This window comes from Rhynchophorus ferrugineus, unplaced genomic scaffold, assembly GCF_030347505.1.
Source record: "Rhynchophorus ferrugineus isolate W39M unplaced genomic scaffold, kcgeb_rfMv2 rfM3, whole genome shotgun sequence".
In the NCBI taxonomy this organism is placed as follows: domain Eukaryota; kingdom Metazoa; phylum Arthropoda; class Insecta; order Coleoptera; family Curculionidae; genus Rhynchophorus; species Rhynchophorus ferrugineus.
The window spans coordinates 22631032-22651438 of record NW_027472582.1 but is presented as its reverse complement, the minus strand read 5'-3'; the positions used below and the strand labels follow the sequence as shown (position 1 = coordinate 22651438).

At 28.3% G+C, this 20407-nt stretch overlaps 3 protein-coding genes across 6 annotated transcripts; 2 read left to right on the top strand and 1 right to left on the bottom strand.

The window, feature by feature from the left end:
- The first annotated feature begins 85 nt into the window (after positions 1-85).
- LOC143192825 (uncharacterized) lies at positions 86-7590 on the top strand. Of its 2 annotated transcripts, none has more exons than XM_076398535.1 (20): positions 86-246; positions 330-414; positions 472-673; positions 724-930; positions 987-1111; positions 1159-1323; positions 1381-1519; positions 1724-1876; positions 2010-2150; positions 2225-2490; positions 2603-2733; positions 2791-2866; positions 2941-3142; positions 3321-3447; positions 3505-3718; positions 3776-3863; positions 3949-4178; positions 4265-4427; positions 4486-4685; positions 6118-7590. In XM_076398535.1, exons 1-20 carry the CDS (start codon positions 220-222, stop codon positions 6237-6239), a joined length of 3063 nt encoding a protein of 1020 aa, XP_076254650.1. In that variant the 5' UTR covers positions 86-219; the 3' UTR covers positions 6240-7590. The 2 variants fall into 2 exon arrangements, with proteins under 2 accessions (XP_076254650.1, XP_076254649.1); XM_076398534.1 differs by lacking the exon at positions 6118-7590 and adding an exon at positions 4740-5978.
- On the bottom strand, positions 6583-9383 carry LOC143192826 (uncharacterized). 3 transcript variants are annotated; one of them, XM_076398537.1, is made up of 3 exons: positions 9324-9383; positions 8383-8620; positions 6583-8332 (listed from the first exon to the last, which is right to left on the bottom strand). In XM_076398537.1, exons 1-3 carry the CDS (start codon positions 9366-9368, stop codon positions 8133-8135), a joined length of 483 nt encoding a protein of 160 aa, XP_076254652.1. In that variant the 5' UTR covers positions 9369-9383; the 3' UTR covers positions 6583-8132. The 3 variants fall into 3 exon arrangements, with proteins under 3 accessions (XP_076254652.1, XP_076254653.1, XP_076254651.1); XM_076398538.1 differs by lacking the exon at positions 9324-9383 and adding an exon at positions 9168-9188; XM_076398536.1 differs by lacking the exon at positions 9324-9383 and adding an exon at positions 8933-9070.
- Positions 9384-10134: 751 nt separating this feature from the next.
- On the top strand, positions 10135-18781 carry LOC143192824 (lamin Dm0). Its single transcript, XM_076398533.1, has 8 exons — positions 10135-10551; positions 10689-11166; positions 14987-15175; positions 15245-15412; positions 15473-15665; positions 15754-15978; positions 17076-17304; positions 17403-18781. The coding sequence occupies exons 1-8, from the start codon at positions 10397-10399 to the stop codon at positions 17524-17526; spliced, it is 1761 nt and encodes a 586-aa protein (XP_076254648.1). The 5' UTR covers positions 10135-10396; the 3' UTR covers positions 17527-18781.
- Positions 18782-20407: the final 1626 nt, after the last annotated feature.

Here is a 20407-nt window from a genome sequence, read left to right as displayed (position 1 = left end):
TCTATAAACAATTATACCTGTATTTTTTTATATAAACAATTAATTTTAATTGTCAGTTGTCAAAATTTATTTCTAGCTTAACTAATGTCAAAAACAACCTTGCATAAAAAATCAAAACAAGGTAGGTTTGACGTTTATATGTCGCACTTAAAAATTTTATTTTGGAGAATAATGCAATAGATAAATCAGTTTTGGATTTTGGTAACACACGTGAACATTATGGTGATTTTGCAATTAGAGGATCAGGTAAACTATTATAGCGCACTTTAAAACACATATTTTGAGGTTATAGCATTTTGTATTAACAAGCTCTTTTTCTATATATTTAGCCTCTCATTATTCAAGCAATTTTTGCGGGAGCTATAGATGAAGTCGAGGATTTAGTAACACATCCTGAGTATGTTAATTGTACAGGTAGATTATGTTATTAAAATATCTATAAATATATTTTCTTATGTAATTTGTTCTTAGACTGTGAAAAACGAACACCTTTACATGCAGCAGCGTTTAAAGGCGATGCACAAATAGCTAAAATATTATTAGACAATGGAGCACGTGTAAATGCAAAGGACAATAAATGGCTCACTCCATTACATAGGGCCTGTGCTGTAAATTCAGAAGATACTGTTCAAATACTTATACAATATCAGGCTGATGTTTGTGCAAGAGATAGGTAAGTTGTACTTTATATAAATTTTGAATTGGTATAACATTTGTTTACAGGTTGTGCCAAACACCCTTACACATTGCTGCAGCACATGATGCTTATAGCTGTGTTGACAAAATTTTAAATTATGCTTCACCTAAAGTTACTGACAGATCAGGAAGAACTGCGCTACATCATGCAGCTTATAATGGAAACATGTTTGTTGCTGAGCTCTTGATAAATCGTGGGTGTGTAGTGAATGCATGTGATAAAAAAGATTATAGGTAAAAAATAGATTTTGTCAGATATTTGAATGTATTAATTTTACTTTTAATAATAGGCCATTACATAGTGCTGTACAAATGGGACATACTGATACTGTAGAGCTTTTGTTGAAATATGATGCTGATATAAATGCAAAGGATAGGAATCAGTATACACCCTTACATGTAGCTGTTGCAAATGGTAGTTTTTTTAGATCTTTTTTTGCTTTTTATTGAGAAATGTTTTAGGCTTAGAAACAGTTACCAAATTATTGCTAGAGTTTGAAGCAGAAGTTAATGCACAAAACTCATATGGCAATACTCCTCTACATGTTGCATGTCTTAATGGTCATTTAAGGTGCTGTGAAGAATTAGTTTTAGCTGGAGCTGATATTGAAGCTATCAATTTTAGAGGTATATATTTTTCATACTATGATTGTAAAATTATTTAAAAATTATATTTGTTTTTAGGACAAACACCTTTGCATGTTGCTGCATCTTCAACTCATGGTGTAGATTGTCTTGACTTTTTGTTGGAGAAAGGTGCTGATATTAATAAATGTAGTGCAGATGGTAGAACACCATTACATATGACTGCTATACATGGCAGGTAACATATTCTCATTTCAATATAAACTTAATTATCTGTTAACCAACTAAATCAAGGCAATTTTTTGTTTCAAAAATGATTAAGTTTATTAATTGTTCATTATACGTTTAGATTATATTTAGAACCATTTTATTAATTAGAAAATGATATTTAAAAATATAATTTGTTATATAAAAACGTATTTGTATATGACTAAAATTCTAGGTTTACCAGGAGTAAGACCTTGATAGATAAAGGAGCTCTGATAGATTGTGCTGATAAAAATGGATCTACACCATTACATATTGCTGCTCAATATGGACATGATATATTAGGAAATACTCTACTCAGTGTTGGTGCCAGTCCTACCAAAAAAGGGTATAATATAATTCATTTTATATATTATATCTAATATTAATAGTATTTTTAAAAAAAAATTTTCATATCAATTTTTTTATTATTTAAGTTTTGTGTTAATTAGTATTTTTATTATATTTAGAAATATTTTTAGATATGAGGGCAGAACACCCTTGCATATGTGTTGCTTATCAGGCTATGTTGAATGCTGTAGAAAATTTTTACAAACTAAAGTCAATTTGAATGAAAAGGATGACAGTGGTCGAACTGCTACTCATTGTGCTGCTTACAAAGGGTAAATATTCAAATTTTATCAAAAAATTAAATTAATATTTTCATGTTACGACTTCTATAATACCTCATTGTTAGATCCATAGAGTGCCTTGACCTCTTAACTAGTAATGGAGCAGATTTTAAGCTGAAAGATAATTTCGACCGGTTACCACTACATTATGCGGCAGCGCAAGGTCATTTCCAATGCGTATTCACTTTAGTAGGGATAGGGAGTCCAATAAATGATAGAGACATAGAAGGTTGCACACCATTACTTTTAGCATCAGCCTATGACCATGATGCAAAATGTGTAGAATATTTAATTAGCCATAAAGCAGATGCAAAAATGACAGATAATAGAGGTAACTTCATATCTTGTTAATTACAATCAAATTATTAACGTTTAACCATAATTATAAAATGATTACTCATATTTTTATATAAAAACCATTAGAATTTTATATTTATACATAGGATTCTCTGCGCTACATTATGCAATTGCTTGTGGAAATGTTGAAGGAGTAAATTTATTACTAAATATAGTTCAGGAAAATGTTTTCAAAAAGGAGGAAGGCTTTCCCGATATAACGCCACTTCATTTAGCTGTAAGCATTATTCATGTAGTAAATATGGACATTTTTTTATTTATCGTTTTTTTTTAGGCGAAACTAGGAAATGTTGATGTATTAAAGTCTGTATTAACTAAGTATAATGATGTTAACATACAAACTAACCAAGGTATTGATCACTTATACAATTGTTTTAAGTTAAAAATGATACCTTGAAATTAACTTAAACTTCTTTTTTTTTAGGTACAACACCTCTTATGTTAGTTGCAAGAGAGGGACATAGTCAGTGCGTCCAATTTTTACTTCGTTTTGGTGTAAATGTATCTATATGTGATAATATTAATTTAATGACAGCTATACACTATAGTGCCAAAAATGGGCATTCACATTGCTTAACATTACTGCTTCATAACAGTAAAAATGAAGTTGTTAACATGCTCGATAGGTAATTATGCAATTTTTTTTTCTTGGTGTCATTTTTATAGTTGTAATTAATATAATGATGTAAATCATCAATTTTGTATTTATATATAATGAAAAGTCACTCAACCACATAAATTGTTTATGGTTATAACCAAGCCAGATACAACATGTAATACATAGTAGCTTGATATATATTTTAGACAACAAAGAACTGCACTTATGCTAGCTGTCTCTGGAAATCATATAGAGTGTGTACAAGCTCTTTTAAAATGTGGAGCTGATCCTAATATTGTTGACAAGGATGAGCATTCCTGTTTATTTAGAGCTGTAATTGATTACCACCAAATACTAATATGTTATCTCAATTAATATTAAAATTTGCAGGTTGTTAATGGTCAACATAATGTAGTTCAACTTCTTTTATCGAATAAAGCAGAAGTAAAAACAAAGGACGTTAATGGAAAAACTGTTCTTCATTTGGCAGCAGCCTGCGGATATTTAAAATGTTTACAGCTTATAGTGGAATATATGGATGAAAATGATATTTTAAGCAGGGACAACCAAGGCTGTACAGTATTACATTGGGCTTGTTACCATGGTATTTAAAATGTTTTGTCTTACTTGAACATTAATTATCAATTACTAATCATTGTAGGTCATATGAATTGTGTAAAATATCTGTTATCAAAAAATATATTTAAAGAATTAGTAGGAAATTCCTATTCTCCAGTACATTGCGCATGGTGAGATATAAATGTATAGAACGTATTTTGAAGCTTTCTTTGATCAAAATGTTAAACTATTAAATTCCTATAACATTTTTTTTAGTTTTTCTGGGTCAGAAATTTGTTTAGAGCAACTTATAAATTACTTTGGAAAGGATATAGTGCACCTGCAAGATGAAAAACAAAGGACTCCTCTACATATTGCTGCCGTCCATGGACATACCGAATGTGCCAAGCTTTTATTGCAATCTGGTGCTGGAGCTCACGTTATAGATGATGAAGGTCGAACTCCGTTTATAGTTGCAGCTCAGTATGGACAATCACATGTTGCAGGTTCATTTTTTGACATTTTCTAATTATTGCTTGCTATTATCCGTTAACCAATTAACAAACATTGATATATTGTATGATTATTCTAGAGCTGCTTTTGACTTTCAATATAGACTTATTGGCCTGTGATAATTTTGGCAACACTGCGTTACATTGGGCGTGCCTTAAAAAACATTACCATACCGCATTATTAATTTTAGAATACTGCCTTAATCCAGACATGATCAACATTGCAAATAATGAAAAGAAAACGTGAGTGTTTAGCACGGCACAGAAAAAAATTAGATGCTAAATGTTCATGCCTTTTCAGACCACTACATCTAGCTGCGACAAATGGTTTAGTTGATGTTACCCGAGAACTTCTAAAAAAAGGTGCTAATGTTTTAGCAGTAGATAATGATGGTCTGACCCCAGCTCTTTGCTGTGCCTCTAGTTTTAATGTAGCTCAGTGCCTTGCTTTAATATTGCAAATTTTACCAAATTTTTTGGAAAAACAAACCTCACAAGATAGTAAGTATACATAATAATCATTTTATGTTGATGTTGAAATAACGACCATTGTAGATCCATTAAACCACCCTATTCCCCAAATATTCTTGAAAACATTCATTCCTATTAAAATGAAAAATATCCAGTGTCAAACATCAATTACTTTAGTAAATAATCCTGACCTGTATGAAACAAAACAGTATCCAAATCCTTCAAACTATGATAAAAAAGTTATCAGCGTTGATTCGACATCTGCTTGTTTCATTAAAGAAAGTGAACCCATAATAGTTTTAAATAAAAAAAACAAGTGTCCCATAAAATATGGCAAAAAATTACATAAATCTAATAGTGATATATCAATTCCAAATACAGAAATTGTCAAACTGGAAGAGGATAGATTGAGAAAATTAAATTATAGGAGATCCAAACAGGGCGTTAAAAAGAAAGCTTCTATTGGAGAAATATCTAATGATGCGAGAAGAAATTTAAAAAATGACAAATCGAACAGGTATTGCAAAGAATGCGAACGCCTTTTTAAGAAATGTCTAGACTGTCAAATGCATGATTTACTTAAAGAACATATTAAAGGTTCAACGCCCCCTGAAGAATTATATAATTTTATCTATAACTTGATACGTGATTCAAATGAACCGCTTAAAAGGAGGTTTTACCGTTCGATAAATATGTTGAAAAGAGAGTATTATCATTTCAGTAATAGATGTGAAACTAATCAAAATATGTCAAGCAATGTGTTATTAAACAATTACGATAAATTAATAGAAGATAGTATATTAAACGTCAAACATTTTGGAAATTTAGTAATTGAGTCCGGTGCTGTTCAAGAAACCAATGATATAACTGATTTACCAGAAATAACACCTGAAACCAATTATATTCTTCCTAATGAATTTACTTCTGACAATAGTTTGATTAATTTTGAAGAAAAGGTATTTTTTACAAGAGAGATTGACGGTGAAATTGAAAGTGATTGTTTCATGCATGGTTGTAGAGATAATGTAAAAAGTAAAACAATTACAAATGAGAGTATAGTTCTTAGTGCTTCTCAAAATGAAAATATAGACGCGTCATTTAGTGAATCCAGGGATGTAATTGATTTTAATTTATGTCTTGCAACCAAAAATAGAAAACAGAAGAAAAACGAATTGACTTGTACTATTTCATAACTAGATGTATCATAAAACAAAATGTTAAAATAAATGTTATTATTCATGTTAATAGGTGAATAATTGTTGATAAAAATGTTCGCCTTCCTAAATACAAGTTTAATTTGCCTCAGGAAGCTTACATAATCATTGAAAGGTAATGAATATAATTTTATCTAAAAATTAAATGCTTATTCTGTAAAGTAGTAAAATAGATAGGAAGCAAAATTATCTAAGTAACTGTTACAGGGTATTGACTTAAATAGTATAATTTACACCCATTTTTACAGATAATTTGCCCACATCGAACTCTGGCATGATTGAATTGAATTTACCGTTACCAACTACGCCCAACTTAAACGACTCATTACATAATGGTTCCAATCATTCCAGTGATAACGAATTTTATTGAGTAAGAAGAAAATTTAGGCTAATTTGTTCACACTCGTTATCTATAAATGCATTGAAGATTTCATATTTTCTAAAAAATCCCTTATGGTGTGATATTTCACAAGCAATAATTTCAAATCTATCGTAAAAATTGATCCCAAGATAAAGAAAAATGTAATTTAAATTTATTTATTACATATAAACAAGCTTCACATCAGACCATTTCTTTACCAATAGTTATCTAATATTTTTTATACAGACTGAAACAATACAGCTTATAAATATAAGTATGAAATACTTATTTATTTTCATTTTAATTAAGGAACTAACAATATTATTTTAGGAAAAAAAATATAAAACATGAATTGACTCATACTCTTTTTTTATTTCTTACTAACAAAATGTTACAACTCATTTATTTATAGGTTCGCTTCCTACTTTAAAAGTCTTCTTAACAAATATTTTCAGTTTAAAATATATTTAAACATATTTCATTGGGTGTGGAATGATATCTGGTTATGTAAATATGTATTTATAATATTTGTGTATGAAATTGTCTTTTTGTATTATTACAACATACGTAGTTCATATATAGATGTTTTTCTTTCAATTTTAAAATTATTGTTTCTTATACGTTCAGAAAAAAAATTGACATCAATTCTGAATAAAAATCGAAATGCATTTAATAGTTTTAGTAGTACAAATAACTTATAAACACAAAGATCTGGTTTTAATTGAAACAACTTTTATATATCAGTTTTAATATTAAAATTCTGGTATTGTTTACTTTTATTTCAATGAAAATAGTACACCATATTACACATTAATTTTCAAAAGTTGCTTACAAAATACATTGAATTTTTTACTAATTTCTCATATAACATAACGTCCAGCATATCTCTATATAAATAAATATATTTAAGATCTTTAATCAAATTATTTAAAAAAAATTCGGTCATTTTGTAGTTATAGAACATGAAATTATGCATTACTTATGTGTTGTACAATTGACAAAATATGTTTGTTCCTATGCACAGTTAACTGTATCTAGGATCTATAAAAATAGTTTCTCAGTACAATTGAATCATGGTATATGTGATATTTTTGTATAAAAAGTGCAATATATAACAAATTTTCAAAATGGTGTTCAATTAGAAGTAGATTTTTTATGTTTTTATATAATCAAATTATTGTTGTAAATTAATGTAAGTAAAGATGTAAGAATTGTTTATAACATAGAATGGTGTATTCGTATTATGTATATTTCGCAATCTCTTCTATTTGAAATGTAAGCACGTACTTATATTTATACATTTTGTAGGAACAACTTTAATTTATTAATTCCATTTTATAATAAATTTTCTGGATCAAAATGTTTATTACTAAAATCCTTTTTAAACAAAACATTTTAGAAATAAAAATTATTTACAATTGATAATTCCCTATTTCTTATATATAACATTTATTATACTACTTTTTTATTTTAATAAGAAAAATTTTACACAATATATTTTGAAATATTGGCCATAGGTAGACCTACGTTTTTCCATCTAAGTAATTTATTATTTCGTGAACATATGAATAGGGTAGTATTAAAAAATTATTTTATTTTACCTTTACTATAAATACTCCCGTTTTTCTTTCATAATGCAGATATTATATTGGATAACGCCCAACAGAGATATCTTTATGTGGTTATTATGAAGCAAGTCATAGTATCCATATCAAATACAGAGAAAACAACATGAAAACCTTGAAACTGTTGGCACTGTTTTTGATAAAATTAATATATTATTTTAAGCAACTTTTACAAAATATAGTAAATAAGTATTAAAGATCGACAGCCTATTATGTTTTCTTTGTGGTAGCGTTATTTTCATCAGTCTTTTTTTTTATATTTTGTTGTTCTAGATTGTCATTTATCTTTAACATTGTAATCCTTGTTATTGAAGCGCTTAAACCAATCTATGCATGTTTGTTCTGACAAAGCATGATCGCCATATGTCTCAACAAGAACTCTATGAGCTTCAGATGCTGATTTATTTTGGATAAAGTAGTGTAGTAAAATTTCCTTCAAAAATTCTTCTTTGGGCACGAAACTCGACACATTTAATGCTAGAAATGATTTATATAAACTGGATACCTGAACTGAATAATTTCCTTACCAATACGCCACCTTTTATTGAGCTTAACAGGTCCTACCCCTGCTCTTTTCAAAGATAGTTGCCTGGGTGAGTGTCTTATTGCAATATCCTGGTCTTTGATCGGTGTGAAATCTTCGCATTTTTCATTACAAGTGTCTTTGCAACTTTTCCTCACTCTTTTCTTTTGTATCGGTTGAACAACGTTTTCGCCGATTGATTCTTCTGCTGTTTCTCGATCCCTGTTGATTTCTTTCTCCATCTGTTTGAAGGTCTTTGTTTTGTTATTAGGTTTGTTTTATTATTATACGTGTTTCTTTTATATGCCTGCTATAGACAGTGCTGCCAAATCTACTGTTAAAGCGTAGTTTGAACATTCGAAAAATAAGTTTAGATAAAATTAGTTTACTTGATCATATTAATGCTATTTATTAAAAAAGTATGTTTTCTAAATATTATGCAAATTATTAAATTGTTAAGCTTTAACATAAAGTAAAATTGAAATAGAATAAGAGCTACATGATATTGTTGAGAGATCAATGAATGGAAATTGATTAATTCTATTTCCACATACCTTTTTATTAAATTTCCGTGCTTCTTGGTAACGAATTTGCACATAAAACATAGAGAATTCTATATTTTCTTTATTTTGGGAATCTATAGTATTATCTTTTAAGCGAGTTAAATTGATTTATCGGTATTTGCAGAAAAATGAGACAAATTCAAAAATAGATTTTTCAATTCAATTTTCATTGGCTTATTGAATGTGTAGACTCATCCTTACTATATTTTATATATTTTGGACTTACATTTCTCTATTCTAATGTCTAAGTCACCTTTTAAAAACGTACATACATACATTTCAGTTTCTTTCAGATAATCACCAATTCGAATACCTTTCAAAACAAGGTTGTTTTTAATTTTATTTTTTATTCTATCTCTAGGCGAGTAAATACTCTACTCACGCCAGCAACCAGGTTGTTTGTAAGTATCCCACAAGAAACGCCCATTGGCTCGCTAAAATCGAGTTTTTAATTTGGTCACAATCGAGCCTATATTAAGTAAGGGCGGTCCAGATAGGATAGGATAGAAGGAATTATACTTTTAAAATATCAATTCAGATTTGAATCCGATTTCCATACATAATGATAGATGGGGAGGTACCATAAATATATCCATATCGAATAAACTTATATTGTACTATATACATATTATCGAATATAATTTTCTTTACAAATAAATCACATTGGGTAGGCACACTCCCCTGCCACATGGACAGTCCTAACACCCTTAAAGTCAGGTACGGAGTTTTATAAACAGTTGTTCGGGCACCGCCACGGGGATGAGCGCACTGTTAGTACCATTGGTCCTCCAGTGCTATCCTGACTTAAATCTAACATTACTATATTTAATGTAATGAGTACTATACACAAGACAGTGAATTTTATATAATTTTTATGCATCTTATGGTACCGTAAAAACAGTAGATGTGGCAGCAGTGTTTATAGGATATACGGTTAGCGCTATCTGTTGGATAATAGCAAAAAAGCATTCAAAGCCATAACAATTAAAATTTCTTAAAAATAATTCAAATATATAATAAAATATGCAAATTTTTTGCGATTTATTTTATTTTCATTATCTGCAACTCTTATTTAGCGTAATTCGTTTTAATTAGTAGATTGGTAAAATTATATATGGTGGTGCCATCTATGTACATTAACAATGATACAAAATATTCATAAAATCACAGAATACGACTCAGTGTTAAAACACAGAATACTGATACTCTATATTTCTGTACTCTATGATTAAAAACTGCCCCACCTAGTTCCAACTGTCGTAAGAAAAACCGTTAAAACGCTATGATACCGCTCCCAAGTCATCACCGAAAATAGTTTGGTTACCTCCGCACGAGTCTTCAACCGAATTGTGTTAGTTTATATCATCATCGCGTTCGGAATCGTTCGAAGTATCACTACGGTGGTGATTGTACTGTGTTGAAAAGTTTATAAGAGTGTTACTGATAAAAGTAGCTATGTCGGCAAGATCAAAGAAAGCGTCTACACCAGCTTCACAACCTCCCCCACGGCCATCAAGCCCCTTGAGTCCAACCCGACATTCGAGGCTACAGGAAAAAGCCGATTTACAAAATTTGAATGATCGCTTAGCATGTTATATTGATAAAGTCAGGTTAGTTTTATATTTTTATTTATAAATTTTAAATAGGGATTGAATCAACCTGCCTGGCTTAATCTTTATTCCCATTCCGATTAATGTTCAAATTTCAATAATACATTTGTATATATTTATTCATTTTTACTTTATAGATTCCTGGAAACTGAAAATAATAGGCTTACCAGAGAAATTCAAACTACTCAAGAAACTGTTACTAGAGAAGTTTCAAATATAAAGTCCATGTATGATCATGAACTTAATGATGCCCGAAGATTATTAGATGAAACCCATAAAGAAAAGGCCAGATTAGAAATTGATGTTAAACGTCTCTTAGATGAGAATGATGAGTTAAAACAAGATCTTGCAAAAAAGTCAAAGGATTTACATTTAGCTGAGAACTCTTCACGAATTTATGAAACTAAATTTAATGAGCTGCAATTGAAGTATGGTCAGGCCAGTGCTGATGCAAGAAAAGCAATTGGTGATCTTAAAGACTTAGAAAAAGAGCGTGATAAACTTAAAAAGTTGCTTGATGAGCATAGAAAGCAACTTGAAGAAGAATCATTAGCTAGAGTTGAGGTTGAAAATGCCAATCAAAGCTTGAGAGAGGAACTGTCGTTCAAGGATCAGGTATGTTTAATTTGTCTTTACCACTCAATTAATTACTATCGGTAAATATGGATATGGTACACACTGGTCAGTTTTATTTGCATAATTCTGTATTTTAGATGTTTTTATAATTTAAGGCATTTTATTCCTTCACATTAGATTTTAGTAAAGCAAAATGTGTAATTTTAGCATGAACAAAACTCTAATATTCTTATTTTATTACTCCAACAATTCTGCAATTAATCTTAGCAGTTTTTAAAAAAATACATCATCTATATAGTTTAATTAAAAGCCACAATAAAAATCCTTAGCTTATGTGGGTTAATGCATTACCTTACCAAATTAAGAATGTCAATGTCATTATATTGAATATGTTTTTATTTAATAGCATATGTTTATTTTTAATGTTTATAATATATTTATATCCAAATATTTTATGCATAAAAGTAATTGTCATAATTTGTTATATGTAAATTTGTTTTACACCTGTTTATATTTGTATTAATTTTTTTGTACTTATAATCGTTTCTTGACAGGTGTTTTATTGAAAAGAATATCAATTTAACAGAAAATTATCAGGTGAAATATAGTGTTAAAATTTTTCATACTTCCTAGGCTTAACCTTGGCCCAATGTTTTTATGATTATGAAATCATCATTGAGTACTATTTATTTGTGAATGAGCAAGAATATCCATATTAGTATTTTTTCTATTTATGTGATATATAATGAAGAGTTTTAAATATTATTTTATTAAGTCGTATGTAATATTTTGGATATTATACTATAAATATTATTAATGCATCATTATCGCAATCCACAAAATAATCAGTTGAAATATATCCATAACTAGATTTTTTAATCAAATAGCGGAAGAATGACAATGATGAAATCGACATTATCGAGCTGTGACGTAATTGTTTGTTGTCATTCTAGAGGTTACCCATTTTAACTATGACATCATAGGATTACAAAATCTGTATAATATTCAAATCAATTTCATTTTGTATAATATGGAGAAATAGCCATTTAATATATCAATATATAAAAAAATATATTAAATAAATAAACCCTTTAAATGTTACAGGCGTTACAGTTTGTTATTAGGACTGTTTACATGTTAAAATTCCAGAGCATAATATTTGTTGGGCTTTTAGTTCTTCTGATAAAGGATGTTCTTAGTATAAAATTTTAGTTTTTTCTGCTATAAAATATCAAATATAAATAATACATTTTATAAAGTCTTCCGTATATATTTTTATCCCTACAAACAAAATTAAATTTAAATGTACCTCACGAAAATATTTATATTGATATAACCAACATTTGCCAAAGGCATTTATTCTATCTCAATTTTTCATCATAAAATTAGTGGCTTTTTTTCGTTTTGTTTTCAGTAAATATCGATATTTTCCTACAAATGACCCTGACCCAAATTGCTGGATTATTTTGAATGTCGATAAACTCCTAGTAATCGCAGTTAAAATATAAGAAAACTAATCTCTTTTTAACTATGACATCAGATTTATATTAAAAATTCAGGAGGCTAACATAAAATGTGTAAAAGTCGTTTGAACATCTACAGCCTGTACTCAAAGTAACCGGCTGGTCGGCAACGATTTATAAATATAAACTACGCGGGTAAGCTAACCCATGTATCAATAAGCACGGGCTTTGGTACACCCGTGGCGAAAAGTAACGTCGCTTATGTCATCTTATAAAAATAGATCGACAAATATATGGTATGACGTATACCTAGAATAGATCTATATGTATATTAAAATTATTATGTAAACTCGTTTTATACAACTACGAATTAATTATCACTATTGTGATAATTTTTACGATCACTATGTACACAATATTTTATCACTATATTTATTAGATAAACAAAAGTAAATAGATTTTCGGAAATATAGGAATTTTCTTAATAACAATGGTGTACTACATAAAGAAATATACTAATGTAATATAATAAATATATTTGGAAGCTAAATCCACATTGTTGGATTAACACAATTAAAAATAAGCCCTAACATAAATAATATTGACATTTAAGATAAAAAATGAATCAAATAATCGTGTATAATCTGCTTTTTAATGTCAGAAGATTTAGACAGTTTCAAAAAAATCATTTCCCCTTACTTTTTTTAAATGTATTTATTAATATTTATAGGTTAAATTTTATCTAATATATAACTTGGACAGATATCAATATTTGAATTCAATGATTTTTGTTCTGGCTGACATAAAAACGTCGATAATAAAAACACCTATTCAAATTGGTTATTATATAAAAAAAATAGTACATGTTTTCAAAGTGTCGAAAGTGCTATAATATATTTATGTTGTTAAGCCTTTAAAAATGTAAGATTCATCAAATATTCGTGTATAATCTGCTTTTTAATTACAGAAAATTTAGAAAATCTCCAAAATATATTTTTAGGAATTATGTCTTAGTCTATATATTTTCTACATTTCTCGTCACTTTTTTTTAAATTTATAAATAGAGGTTAAATTTTATCTAATATATAACTTGGACAGATATCAATATTTGAATTCAATGATTTTGATGATAAAAACACCTATTCAAATTTGCTATTTTGTAAAAAGAAATAAAAAAAAATGTGTTTTCAAAATGTATAAAGTGCTATATTTCTGATGTACTTTTAAACTATATAATTGAGTACAAAAAAAATTAAAAATTTTTCTCGTGACATTAAGGACAGCTTTATATATATATATATATATATATATATATATATATATATATATATATATATATATATATATATATATATTAATATATGTCCCATTATTTTCTGTTTGGATTGTACATGTTCGGTATAACGAACTTGAATTTTTAGCTATTGAGAAATTTAACTGTTAGAAAAGGATATTACGAATTTCGTAAACAATACGTAAAGACTTGATGACATCATCGGTGAACGCTACGGAAACAAAACTGGGGTTAGTACAATATTCGTAAAAGCCCGACACAAAAATAAAAATATTTCGCGGTAGGTCGCGTGTTACTATCTGATAAAGTAAATTGGGGCAGGTGAATCGAATATGATAATTAACTAGATAAATCTTCCTGTCGTATCGTGCTGAAATTCTATTTTTAGCACGATTTGCCTTAAATGGGTCAAAAACGTTCCCCTCTTTCTCCAAGGTAACCAGTTTTGTAAACCTTTATAATCATGTTTTAAGTTCCTTACTGCAATGGGACATGGATTTTAAATATTAAAACATTTCATGTCATTAAAGTATGGACAAAATTATTATATCTTCGTTACACATTTGTTTTATTATGACATATTCTTGGTTGCAAATTAAAATATTATGTAGCTTCCTGAATTAAACTTTTTTTATTTAAGCAATTACTCTTAAAACAATTTGTTCAGTAATATTAAGAAGTAGGTGTTTATCCAAGGTAAAAGATATGGTGGTACAAGGTGAATAAAAATTAGTTACTAGTAGTAAATCTGGTTAAAATTGAAAATTTATTGTTAAAATTGTGCTTTCATAATAAAGCCACAATATAACCAATAAACTTTAAATAACACATGCAGTTATATACATGGATTTATCAACCATATAAATAGTCGTTTAGTTTAAAAATTTAGGTCAGGGATGTCTACCTAGATGGGTGCTATACATGGAGTATATTTTGCTTTACTTTCCGTTAACAATTAAGAAATCTTTTTGTTACATCAAACGTTAAGGATATTATTTTAAATGTTACAACTCTATATTTTTAAAAACTAGTTATAAAGTAATAATTTGTTTAAAGTATATTCATTTTTAATACTTTAAACTAAACTGATATTAAACTTTAGGTCTATCAACAACAATTAACAGAGACTCGTACCCGTCGTCAAATTGAAATTAGTGAAATCGATGGCCAGTTGGCTGAAAAATATGAAGCTAAATTGCAACAGGCCCTGCAGGATCTCAGGGACCAATATGAAAGTCAAATGGCCAGTAATCGTGGTGAAATTGAACTCCTTTATGAAAATAAAATCAAGGTAATTTTTTTTTATTGATGCTCTCGATATAATGTGAATTGATTCATTACGTTATTAATTTTGTGGTAGAATCTACAAGCAGCTGCTAATAGACAATCTCAGGCAGCATCAACGGCTCTTGATGAAGCCCGACAAGTCCGCACGAAAATTGATACCCTTACCAATCGTGTAACTCAGCTGGAAAATGAAAATGCCGGTCTTGTAGCTCGAGCCAGAGATTTGGAAAAATTATTGGAGGTACATTTTTATAATTACAACAATTAATCTTATTAATTTACTTATTACCCTTTTGATTAGAATGAGCGTTTGCGTCATGCTGAAGATCTGGCTGCCTTGGAAGGCGAACTAGCCAGACTTCGAGAAGAGATGTCTAATCAACTTCAAGAGTATCAAGATCTTATGGATATTAAGGTGTCCTTAGATATTGAAATCGCGGCTTATAGAAAATTACTAGAATCAGAAGAATCTCGATTAAGAATAACTCCAGCAAGTAAGTGTGTTTTACATTTCACTTCATATAAATTTCTTTAAATTTGTAGATAAGTTTTTTATTATAATTTTTCTATAATATATTTTAGGTGAAAGAGAGGTATCTCATAGTTCTAGAAGTTCCATCACACGCCATACTCCCAGTAGATTGGGAGCTAAGCGCAAGCGCACCTTAATTGATGAAAGTCATGAATCTAGTTTGGCCGATTATAGCGTTTCTGGATCTGCAAAGGGTGATGTTGATATATTGGAAGCTGATCCAGATGGAAAATATGTTAAGCTTGTGAATAAAAGCAATCAAGAAGTTTCCATTGGTAAGTATTAGAATAACTAATTAGTAATAGAATGGATTTGATACAGAATCATTTCATATTATTTTACACAACTCACTAAATGGTAAATTGCATTAATAAAGATATTGGTTAATTGGGTCTCTGAATTATGAGTTAGAACAATGAGGGGCATCATTATAGATACCTTATTCTAGACCTATAGTGGATTAAAATTCCTGAAAAAAATAATAATATAATAAACACCTTATAAAGCTATTACAAACATTATTTTATGGCTAGTGTAATCAGATATATCAATAGTGCAGGAATTTAATGTAATCTAGGCATTGCCTTGACTAAAAGCATTTGTTACTTTTGCATAGTTATTTTTAAAAAAATGTCTTTTATAGTAAAAAAGATAAAACATAAATAGTGATCATGTGTATCAAGCTAATTATAGATTATAGTATAAAACTATAAATTGGTGGTCATAAATCCCTTAAATGGGGTAAATCATTAGTGATTAAGAGTAAAACTGGTTTGTAGTATTAAATAAAAAATCAATCCAATTAAACGGCCTAAACATAATTTCTTGAACATAATAGCTTTTTGTTATATTTGAGTCTAGGTATGCCATAGCTTTCTGCTCTATACGCTGTCATCTTAATATACTATCATTTAATAGTACCAATATTCAGGTTGGTAATATTAATCATTCTCTTTGGAATTCTAAAGAGATTTTTAAGTTTCTAAGACAATTTTTATGAATAAATTAGGAAAACAGGACATGTTAGCTGGTCAATAACAACCCAATATTTGGTCCAGTTAACTATATCCTGTTTGTATTGGGATTGTTATTATTGTTATACCAAAATGTTTTTAGTGTTGATTTGTTTGTGAAGGCTTGTGCCTTTTAAAATAAATCAACAATTTTCTATTTTACAAATATACCTAACAATAACGAACACAAGTTACTAATATAAAATGTATAAATAAATGTTAGAATATAACATAAAAAACATACATGAAATAGAGTACTACCATCGGATTTTTCTTGTACAGTTACATTGTTTATCTTCATATATGTTATATAAACATTAAGCCGATAATTTTATATTAATGAATTTTTTTTTATTTAGGTGGTTGGCAATTAATTCGCAAAGCTGGCGATAATGAAACCAAACACAAGTTTCCTAGATCAGTGAAAATCGATCCAAAGGGTACTGTCACAATTTGGTCTTCAGACTTAAATAAAGACCATGAGCCGCCACATAATCTGGTGATGAAAGGTCAAAGATGGGTTGTTGCTGACAACATGTCAACTGTATTATTAAATTTGGAAGGGGAGGAAGTAGCTACTTCAGAAAGGTATTATATATAGATTTCAAATTATATTTTTAATTCTATATAACTTTTAAAAAGTAGTGGTTTTTATCCCTTTTATCTTAATATATTAATCTTTATAGGGTAAAGAGGCAATTATCTAGTTCACACTTGAGGCATCGAGAACTTGCAGGAGGCTATATGTCAGAAGAACTACATCACCAAGTTGGAGACCCACAGGGAGACGATAAATGTCGGCTTATGTGAAAAGGAGTTATTTCCTCTTTCATAAATGATAAATGTTAAACGTCTAGTAAGGTAAGTATGACTGTCTATTTCTTGTACAAAAAACACTCGTGTCAATTGAAATAAGCAAACTAAAGTTATAACATATGGTGTATTTTGGAATTCTGGAAAAAAAACAAAAATCTGTTTAAAAGGAACATACAACTTGAGCCACCGCCGCGAGGATTTTTTGAACAGGAACTATGATTTTGTCTTGATAGTTCAAACATATGATGGGTTAAGTAAGAGAATTTCTAAACAGTAGGCATTTAAGGTTTGAGAAAATAATTCCACATATAAGAGAAACCTTATTAACAAAAAGTCAACAAAGTATTTTTTTAGCCCTACCTTGATTTTTCAGGTGATATCTTGCACATATGTCGTCATATATAAAAGTATTTGTTTTCTATTTGAGAACTTTTGAAGTATTTATCATTGTAATTATCATGAAACAACACCCTCGGAAATATACTAGAAAAATATCACCTATTAAATCTTGTATTTTCGTTTATAAACAGTTGGATTTGACAAAAAATGACTATCAATCTTTATTTTTTGTCTAATACAATAGTTTACTAAGATTCAATCTAAAAATACCTTGTTTCTAAAAAAGGCATATTATTGGCCATAGTTTATATTTAAGACTTTTTTTTTATATATTTTTATTTTATATATAAGTATTAATATGGTTGTAGAATTTTAATTTTATTAGTTCACATTTTTTTACAGTCAGAACAAGTATATATTGTAAAAATTTTTGAATAAAACTTTGGTTAATATATGGGTTTTTTTAGATGCTATTTTAATATTTTTGTTGCTATAAATCTGCAGTTTTATTGTTAGAGAAGTTATTAAAATATATTTGCTCACAAACTCTAGATATATAGCAAGAAAACATTTTCAAGCCTTCCAAATTGACCCTTAAAATAGCATCTGAGAAAACATAAGTATTTCTCTGTCTTTTCAAAAATAAAAATGAGTTCTAACTTTTGTAATTACTGTGTTCAATAAAATTGAAAAATCACTGATAGTATTTTTAATTTTTATGTGCCTTAGGGAGTACTGCAGCATTTTATATTTTAAGACCTTCAAATATGATACCAATACCAAATTTGTTTTAACAATTACCTATTTTATTTCAGAGATGTTTAGTGTCTATCTTTTGAATATTGTGTTGAATTGTATTTCCATACATGTTTTCAAATAAAAAACAAATAAAATATATTTTCTTCACACATTTGTCCATTTTATTCGTTCCTAACAAAAGTAGTAATTCTAGTTGTAAACATTTAAAAAATATATATGTTAATGTTTATGACAATAATTAAACAAATTAATTTTAATATTTAAATTAGCTTTATCATCAAACTTACATTTATAGACATTACCTTATTAATATTATGATAAAAGAAACTATTAGCAGATTGAGATGCCGAAAAAATATGGATACTTTTAGGCATTATTTTTTTGACGGATACAACGAAATCTTTGTTAGCCGATATTTTTCGGTAGTTTAAAAAATTTAAATACATTTTTTAAACATAAAAGCAATAATTGGATTATATAATATAATTGTTTTTAAATTGATACTTAATATTTATTAAAAATTTCCATATTTCTCCGATATATCGATATCCTTTTTAAATATCGAAATCGATATTTTTTCTGGCGACCAACACCTCTATTAGGAGATAGAATTTAAAAATAGGTTTTCCTGGATTGTAATTTTTTTCTATGGTTTATATCGTTCTAGGATTTGTTTATTTTGTACGCCATTTTTAATGTATATGTCTATATAGAGAACAGTGTGGTTAGATTTTTATAATATATAAAGTGCATCATCGCTTTTCGTTAAAGAAGAACCCTGCGATCTTATCGAGTATCATCGACATTTGAAGAAACTCCAGAAGGTGTTGGTAAAGTTTGTATTCATTCAGCCAGTACCCCCCTTTCTGCCTATTCTTACCCTTAATTACTTGACTCTATAACTTCAGTCCAGTTGTTCCTATAAGAACAAACAAAGTTTTACATTGTACCGTAGTGTACACCTCATGTTATTTAGTAAAACCTTAGAAAAAATAAATTCAGTGTGACATACAATTATGAATAAATCAGTAAACCCACAAATTGAGACTGATTCGATAGAAGCAAGACAATATCTCGTGCCCCAGACTCCAACAAAATTTTTATTATACTGTCAGTAGGTCAGCTGTCTTATTGTATTCAACGATTTTGCCACGTCAATAATGTAACAAAATTTTTGTCAAATGTTTTTAAAAAAAAGTAAATTTAAAACCCTTCACTTGTATATTCCATAATGATTTTTTGGATAAATTATTAAAAGTACTAACAAGATGTTCTATATACTTTTGAGTAAAACAGGTGAACAGAATATTAAGAGTGAAAGACTCAAAGTTTGCATTCAGTATAAGAAAACAAAAAGACAGAACTCTGATAGATCCTATTAAATTGATGGTACGAAACAAATATGAAAAAAAAAGAGATAGAAGAGATAACTTTGTTTCATATATATTTATATTTTATAGATATATCTATTTTTATATTATATTTATATTTTCTACATAAATTTACATTATGTATTTATATTTAGTGTTATAGATTATATTTATATTTATTTATTTTTACAGATTATATTTATATTTATTTATTTTTAAATATTATATTTATATTTAATTGAATTTTATTTAATAAATATATTTCAGAAAAAGATTGTTTTTTATTTAAATTTCATTGGTCAATTAAACATGACGTCAAGGCTGTCACGTGCCAAACATTACTAATGAACCAAACGAATGTCTTTACAATAAAAAATGTTTCTTACAGGTGCTTATAATCGACATTT

Coding starts and splice junctions, on each gene's coding strand:
- LOC143192825 (XM_076398534.1), top strand. CDS start 220: ATGGTGATTTTGCAATTAGAGGATCAG. Junction 2,867..2,940: donor TAACATACAAACTAACCAAG/GTATTGATCACT, acceptor CTTTTTTTTTAG/GTACAACACCTCTTATGTTA. Junction 4,179..4,264: donor TGGACAATCACATGTTGCAG/GTTCATTTTTTG, acceptor TGATTATTCTAG/AGCTGCTTTTGACTTTCAAT.
- LOC143192826 (XM_076398536.1), bottom strand. CDS start 8,983: ATGTTTTATGTGCAAATTCGTTACCAAGAAGCACGGAAATTTAATAAA. Junction 8,621..8,932: donor CACGGAAATTTAATAAAAAG/GTATGTGGAAAT, acceptor ACCTTCAAACAG/ATGGAGAAAGAAATCAACAG. Junction 8,333..8,382: donor CAATAAAAGGTGGCGTATTG/GTAAGGAAATTA, acceptor AATCATTTCTAG/CATTAAATGTGTCGAGTTTC.
- LOC143192824 (XM_076398533.1), top strand. CDS start 10,397: ATGTCGGCAAGATCAAAGAAAGCGTCTACACCAGCTTCACAACCTCCC. Junction 15,666..15,753: donor ATTAAGAATAACTCCAGCAA/GTAAGTGTGTTT, acceptor AATATATTTTAG/GTGAAAGAGAGGTATCTCAT. Junction 17,305..17,402: donor GAAGTAGCTACTTCAGAAAG/GTATTATATATA, acceptor TAATCTTTATAG/GGTAAAGAGGCAATTATCTA.